The following is a 7,849-nucleotide window of genomic DNA, read 5'->3' as shown; positions in this document are numbered from 1 at the left end:
CTTTGCAATTTTTAATTTATGGCTTAATTAGTAATTACTGTCTTTTTAATCGTTTTAGTTTCTATATCAGTCCAAATTTAATATATGATTTGGCCACGTAAATAGATTATAGTTACACGAAAAATGTAATCTAAGATGACGCGATGATACTTTAAAAAGTCTATTAAAAAATATGTTATGGTTGAAATAAAACTGTATATACTATAATTTTATAGACTATGACCTTAAGTTATACATTTTCACTTTACATTCCGGTTATTCCAAGGAATCATAACATATAATATGATACGATTTCATTTCAACTATGGTTTCTTTGATGCTATTTCTTTGATACTATTTTTCATCACTTCAGTATATGCTACATTTTTGTATACCAATATTTGTTATGGTTCCTTGGAGTAACCATAGTTTAAAGTTAGATAGTCTCACTTTAGGCTACAGTTACTCCAAATCTATATGCTACGGTTTTATCTCAACCATAACATATACTTTTCTAAATAGGATTTTTTTTTTACTTGTTCGTGAAAGTAATTGTTGTCTCTTACCGTTGTAGGACTTATTCTTTTCCTCTACCTTCATGAAAAAGAGAAACTTTTTTCCCTTGTTCTTCTTCGTTTCTGTTTGGAAGCACCCACATTTAGGTTTGTGCTATTTCATCTTGTTTTCTTCCTGTTTGTTTTTTGTCTCTTATATATTGACTTGTCTTTGTGCTCAACATTGTTGTAACCAATTATGAAAGAGGTAATTTTTTTCTTCCTTTGTATATTCTTTGTTTTGGTTTTGGATCATCCATGTTCTAGTTCGTGCAAGATCCCTCTCATGTTCTTCCTTCTCTATTTACTTTTAGCTTCTAACTGACTGACCTTTATGCTCAACATTGCAATGACCAACCACTGAAAGAGAGATCCTATTTTCGCTTCTCAGTCTTAAATGAATCATAGCCTATTAAAAGTTATAGAATACAGTTATCAACCATAATGTTTGTTTTAGACTACGATTTGATATATTATGGTTCTTTAACCATAGCCTAACATCCAAAATAACCGTAGTACAAGGCCTTCACTCTAATAATGCTATATTGATTTTACTCAATTGAATTCTTATTTTCTCGAAAACACTCAATTTAGTTTCCTCTTTTTTTTTAAAGACTTAATGTGGTCCCTTCTATTTGGCATTGACATCATTTGAAATGTGTCATGTGTCAAAATCTAGGTCACCTTCTACCTTAGAACTCTTCTCCTTTCCTTTTTCTCCTTTCACCTTCCTCTGCCTTTCTTCACCTCCCTCCACTTCCCACCACCCTCTCCTCCTCCTCCTCCACATTTATTTCCTTTTTTTTTAATTATAAATTTTTTATTATACTAAATACTTTTGGTAAATAGATATTTAATCTTTTAAAAAATTTACAAATTATAATTTATATTAATATTATTATTATCATTTTTAATGGTTAAATAAATATAATAACAATTATATTATTATTTTAAAAAAATTTGAAATAGAAAAAAATTGTGCGTCTCCGATCATCGCCAATCCCAAAAATACCTAATTAACATAGTAACTTGCGAGTTCGCTGCTAGGTTTTTCTTTAACCCTACACATTCATACCACAATTACTAGTTAGCAAAAATAAAGCTTATTCTTTGCCCACCAAGGTTTGAACTCGTGACCTTTCACTCATAAGGCCAAAGCACAACCACTATGCCAATTCACATTTGGTGATATACACAAATCAACATAAGTTTACAATACCAATCACATCATCATACATGTCTTTAAAATCAATAATAAAACAACAACACATAATTGACATACATAAGACTCGAACCCAAGTCCTTTCACACAAACCAAATACTCTCAATCACATTAAACAACAATTAATGCCATAAATAAACAACAATTAATGCCATAAAGGCGCTTTCTACCCGCATTTATTAATTAATTAATTTTCACGGGTTTTACACCATACCCATCCCATCCCCGTATAAACAATTCATCCTCATCCCCATACCTAAATCCAACGGGTGTTAAACTTTTGTCTCATCCTCATCCCCACCGGGTAACAGGTATAATCTTGTACCCATACCCGTACCCGTTTTCTTACTATTTCAATATTAATTTTAATTATTTTTTATAAAATAATAAAAAATTATTGTAAAGGAAACATAATATTATCAAATATTCAATATTAGGAGGATGATTGTTTCTTCGATATCAAATACTTTGAAATAAATTATAATTGTTTACATTTTAGATTAGAATACTGAATAAAATTTCATGAGAACCAAAACATTTATTAAATTTGCAAACATTAATGAAATCTAGTTGATAAAATTTAAAAATATTTTTAAAAAAATATAAAAGGAAAACAAATATTCAAACTAAATATATTTTAAATGTTTGTTTACTTCAATATTTTAAATTCTAATGAATCTCTTTTTTATATACTAATAAAAGTTATAATACAATACTTATCAAAATGACGCAAAGAACAAATAATAATAAAATTTTGACATAGATATTGTATCTTTCGAACTCCAATATATTAGATGGTGATAAAAAAATATTCTTGGCAATTACATTAAATTTTTATATTGTAGTAAATAAAAGTTATTTACATAATTATAGTGAAAAAATTACAGTATGATTGATAATGAGTTAGAAAATAAAAAATAATTAGATAAAATATATCGAAATAGTATTATACATGATGAAAATAAACAACAAATAAAAATATTAAAAAATTAACAAATGTGTGTCTCATAAACAATTTGAGAAACTATTGAAAGAAATCGCACAAAGAAAAATAAATGTATTATTAAGAGTATGATAAGATGAAAAATACCTTAGAGATCTAAGGAAAATTTTCAAATATCAACATATATACTCAATGGTTGAGAAATAACGAAAATTGTTTTACCGAAACAAAAGAGTTCTTCAAATGAAACAAAAATGAATAATAATAAGTAAATAATATTTTTTTATATTACTTAGTAAATGAAAGATTTATGCTATTAAACACTTTAATTGAAAGTATTAAATATGATCATGTGAAAGAAAAATATATAATAAATAAAAGTATTAAAAAATAATAAAAATATTCAAATGTGAGACATAATTTTTTTTAATTGACATACATCATTTTAACATAATTACATAAAAGTTATTATAAGATGAAAAATATGTTGGAGATGTGAATGAGTTTCATGACAAACCAAATAATTAGAAGAAATAAAAGTAAAAATACACACACACACACACACACACACACACACACACATATATATATATATATATATATATATATATATATATATATATATATATATATATATATATATATATATATAAAGGTTACTTAATTAATTACGAATATTTTAATAATTTAAATGGGGACGAAGATATGTCAGGGACAAGTATTATGGCGAGGATATGTACATCCCCATACCTATCCCCATACCCAATTGAAAAAGTCGGGGATTCTCCATACCCATACCCATACCCATACCCAGTCAATGTGGGGATTCCCCGTCAAAATGGGGACGAGTTTGGCAATACCCACGGGGGCGGGTTTATTTGTCATCTCTAGGTGCAAACCTCACCTTCAAATCCGATTTTGTGGGGTTGAGTTAGGCTTAAAGTTCACTTCTTACCATGCACGAGTCATAGGATATTATAATTATTTTGTAAAATCAATTAACTACACTATACTACTATACTGCAATATCAATATTATTTATTATATTTAAAACTGAATTTACTACTCCATTACTTTAGGAATAACATTTACAACAATATAACTTAATTTTCATGAAAGCTATTATTCTATTTTTATGTTATTATTATTATTATTATTATTATCAATTATAACTATAATTATTATTATTATTATCAACTATAACTATAACTATAATTATAATAATAATAATAATTATTATTATTATTATTATTGCCTATAATTATTATTATCAACTATAATTATTATGATTATTATTACTATCAACTATAATATAAGTATTATTCTCATTATTATTAACTATAATTATTCTATTATTATATTACTATTATTATTATTAAGAACTATAATTATTGTAATATTATTATTATTATTATTGTTTTATAATTATAGTTACTAAAATTAGTAAAATAATAAAACTGAAAAATATTGTTTTTATTATAAATAATTATTTAAATTTAAAATATAATAATTAAGAGGATAAAATTGAAAAACAAAAAAGGACATCAAATATATTTAAATTGAAATCAAAATAATGACATTAGCAGTGACACGTATCTGTCATGTGGCATTCACACGTATCTGTCATGTGGCACTGACAATGTCATGTGTCACACCAGATACCTGACACATAATAAAAAAAATTTACAAAAAAAAAATTAAAATAAAATAAAAATTTAGAAAACACATTGACATGTGGCATGCCAAGCCCGTTAATAGTTTTTCCTGAACAGAATCTAATCGAAACATTTTTTTAAAAATTGACACAAAATCGAATCTTTTCTAAATATGGAACCAAATTGACACACCCTCTTTAAAGTAGAAACTATTCCAGTAATTAAGCCAAAAGAGAATAGCATGTTTATATGTACTTCTTCGTTACATATGGCATATCAATATTTAAGACATTTATTTGGGAACAATATTATTGCTTTGGTAAATTCTTGTGCTAAATTAAAGGTGATATAATTCTGGTGGTAATCTAGGCTTAGCAACTGCCATAAGTGGCTCTGCAAGATTTAAATCATCATTGGATTCAGCTAGGTTTATTTTTGAAACATTGGATGGCGCAGACCAAGTGAAGCCATGAAGCAACCTTGCAAATAACATCACGGTCATTGAGGTCCCAAGCGTAACTCCAGGACAACCACGCCTTCCTGTGCTAAACGATATGAATCTCAAATTTGGCTCTGTCAAAGCTACATTAGAGCCATTATCACTCTTAAGGTGACGTTCTGGTTTAAACTTTAGGGGTTCATTCCATACTTTAGGGTTTCTTCCAAGTTCTCTTCTACTTAGTATTACATGGCTACCCTTTGGAATGAAGTAGTTTCCCACAGTTGTATCACTCATTGAAACATGGGGAGGAGTAAAAGGTGCAAAGGGATGAAGGCGAAAAGCTTCTCTTGCACAGGCCTTTACAAAGTTAAGCTTTGGTATATCTGATTCTTGAACCAACCTCTGTTTTCCCACCACACTGTCCAATTCTTCAATGGCTCGTTGGAGCAAATTTGGTTGGTTTATCATTTCAGCTAGTGCCCATTCGAAAGCATTTGATGGATTGTCCACTGTTGCAATCATTATTTCCTGCACGAAGATTGAATATAGATTTCCAATTATTAATCTATAATACGATTAATAAGAAGTATAGAGAAGTGAAATATGATAATGCAAAGGATTAGGGGTTTTCCAAAAATCATTGTGCATGAAAACACAGATAGAAGAAAATTTTACCACAATTTGTGCATTAATTTCTTCCAATGTCAATAATGGATTATTGTCGGCATCTTTCAAGGAGATCAAAATGTCCAGCCAGTCTTGTTCATCAATCTTTGGTGTATCATTCCATTGTTTAACTCTTTCTTGAACAATGGGATCATGATATTTCTTTATCACTTTCAAAGCTTCTTTCACCTTCTTCTGGTGTCCATCCAAGTTAAGTTTCCTCAAGCATGGAATATAATCAGAAATAGAAAAGGCATAGACATAGCTAAGTAAAAGGAAGATGGAATCAACATGTTCTTTCTCCTCAAAACTAGGCCCTCCATCCTTCCTACCTTTCCCAAAATACCTTGTATTGAAAACAATTTTCCTCGTAATATTGCCACAATAATGCCTTGCAACACTTCTGATGTTGACAAGGCCAGGAACACCATTGCTCACAATTTTGCTTTTGTTGTAGACATAAACCATAAGGTTGTCGGCTTCTTCAGTCCTTCTGTCATGAAGCCATAGGTGCTTTTGTGAGGAAAGCAAAGCAGTGGTTAAGATTTTCTTCATTTTCTTCCATTGGTCCCCAAATGGCACTAAAGCTGTGGTTACATACCCGCTACTAACGAGATCAGTACAAGTGGTTAGTGATCTTGATGCAAAAGTTGCATCCTGTTCTCTCAAAAACTGTCTGGCAATGGTGGGACATGTGACAGGGATAACATAGGTATTTCCGAGGCGGATGCATGCAATCTCAGTGTTCATTTGTTTCATGAGATTGTGTATCCATCGATGAACAGGTTTGTATGCAAGCATCTCAGGAAGGTTGCCCACCACAGGCCACGGTTTGGGACCTGGGGGAAGTTTTGGTTTTTGTTTCTTGGACCATTTCTGAACAAAGCTAGGTATTAGGGATTTTAGGATAATGGTTAAGCATACAAAGAACCAAAGGCTTCGAATTTTTGAAAACAAAAGAGAAGGGGCATGTTCCATGGCTTGGATAACGGTTTTTGTGGTGGTAAAGATAGTTGGATACTTTTCCGATTAACACAATGTCTTGCTTTAGCCACGATTTAGAGGAAGTGGGTATGATATATATATCTTGGGAGAACTTTGATGCCTATTAGTATTTATACAGTGTAAAAGCATTTATTTCTCGTTTTTATAATCTTTTCTTTCAAACACGTTTTCTTTTCTACCATGCTTTTGTTAGCATGTTATTTTCATAGACCATTCATTGTTACTACTTTAGTTCTGGAATAAAAGTTAATAACATATGGTTTTGTAAATTGTAAATTTTTAAATACTTTTAATTCTTTTAATGATAATTTTCTTAAAATACCTTAACTTCATTTAATATCCAATTTTTTATTGCGTCATATGTTTTTATGTTTTAGGAAAAGTATTTTAGAAATAATATTAAGACGTTGGTAAATTTTAGTACAATTAAATAATTTTGATACATAAAAAGTCAGTTTATTATTTATTGGACCGAGGTACACAATAAAAAAAATGTTTTATTAATAATCGATATAAGTAATAAAAAATTGTCGGTAAGGATTTAAATATTAATTTAAAAAAACATTATTGATTACTTTATTGTTTTCCATTAGTATCTGATGTTCTTTTGTTCTTCTCCAAGTCATCTTTCTTCTTCTTCAAGCTTTGGTTGTTTTTCTTCTTCAAGCTTTTGGTGTTGTATTCCTTCAAGTGTTTAATCTGTGTCATAATAGTTGTTTTAGTTCATTTTTTTTTATCTCGATTCATTTCACATGTATTTCCGTTCTAATCATTGTTGTTTGAGAGATTTTGACATTCATTAAAACAAAAATATGGAATTATTGATGAAAAAATTGTTAGTAGTATATTATAAGAAAATGATTCATTAACAATTAATTTTAGTGATTAAAAGTTGTTAGTCATTATAGTAACCAATTTATATACCAATTTAAAAAATAAAAAATTATTGGTTTCTTAAAACAATCATTATTATGAATAAAAAATTATAATTGGTCGATAAATTTGTTACTAATTAATTACAGACTAATTTAGAAACTAATTCCTTTAGTAGCAAAAACCTAAGTAGCTAATGTTAATAACCAATATCTTTTGGTAGTTAAAACCTTGGAAGATAAATTTTAGAAACCAATTATAATTTTTATTCATAATAGTGATTATTTTAGTAACCGATAATTTTTATTTTATAATTTGGTATCTAAATTGGTAATTATGGTGACTAACAACTTTTGATCACTAAAATTTATTGTTAATGGAGACATTTTCTTATAGTGGTAGAAGAAATTTATCGGTAAAATGAAATTTCCTACCGAAAAAAACAATAATAAAATTTGTGGATAAAATGCTTGTTAATAAATTTGACTGACAATCAGGAATAGATTCGTT

The 7,849-nt window shown here is 28.5% G+C and overlaps 1 protein-coding gene across 1 annotated transcript; it reads right to left on the bottom strand.

Moving 5' to 3' along the window:
• Positions 1-4,673: 4,673 nt before the first annotated feature.
• LOC114165910 (isoleucine N-monooxygenase 2-like) lies at positions 4,674-6,494 on the bottom strand. The gene is made up of 2 exons (XM_028050538.1): positions 5,471-6,494; positions 4,674-5,323 (listed from the first exon to the last, which is right to left on the bottom strand). Exons 1-2 carry the CDS (start codon positions 6,437-6,439, stop codon positions 4,691-4,693), a joined length of 1,602 nt encoding a protein of 533 aa, XP_027906339.1. The 5' UTR covers positions 6,440-6,494; the 3' UTR covers positions 4,674-4,690.
• Between the last annotated feature and the right edge of the window lie 1,355 nt (positions 6,495-7,849).

The sequence above is a fragment of the Vigna unguiculata genome, chromosome 10 (genome assembly GCF_004118075.2).
Source record: "Vigna unguiculata cultivar IT97K-499-35 chromosome 10, ASM411807v1, whole genome shotgun sequence".
In the NCBI taxonomy this organism is placed as follows: domain Eukaryota; kingdom Viridiplantae; phylum Streptophyta; class Magnoliopsida; order Fabales; family Fabaceae; genus Vigna; species Vigna unguiculata.
Note: the sequence above shows the minus strand (reverse complement) of the source record. Positions and strands in the feature narration are given on the sequence as shown.

Coding starts and splice junctions, on each gene's coding strand:
- LOC114165910 (XM_028050538.1), bottom strand. CDS start 6,439: ATGGAACATGCCCCTTCTCTTTTGTTTTCAAAAATTCGAAGCCTTTGG. Junction 5,324..5,470: donor AAATTAATGCACAAATTGTG/GTAAAATTTTCT, acceptor ATCTTCGTGCAG/GAAATAATGATTGCAACAGT.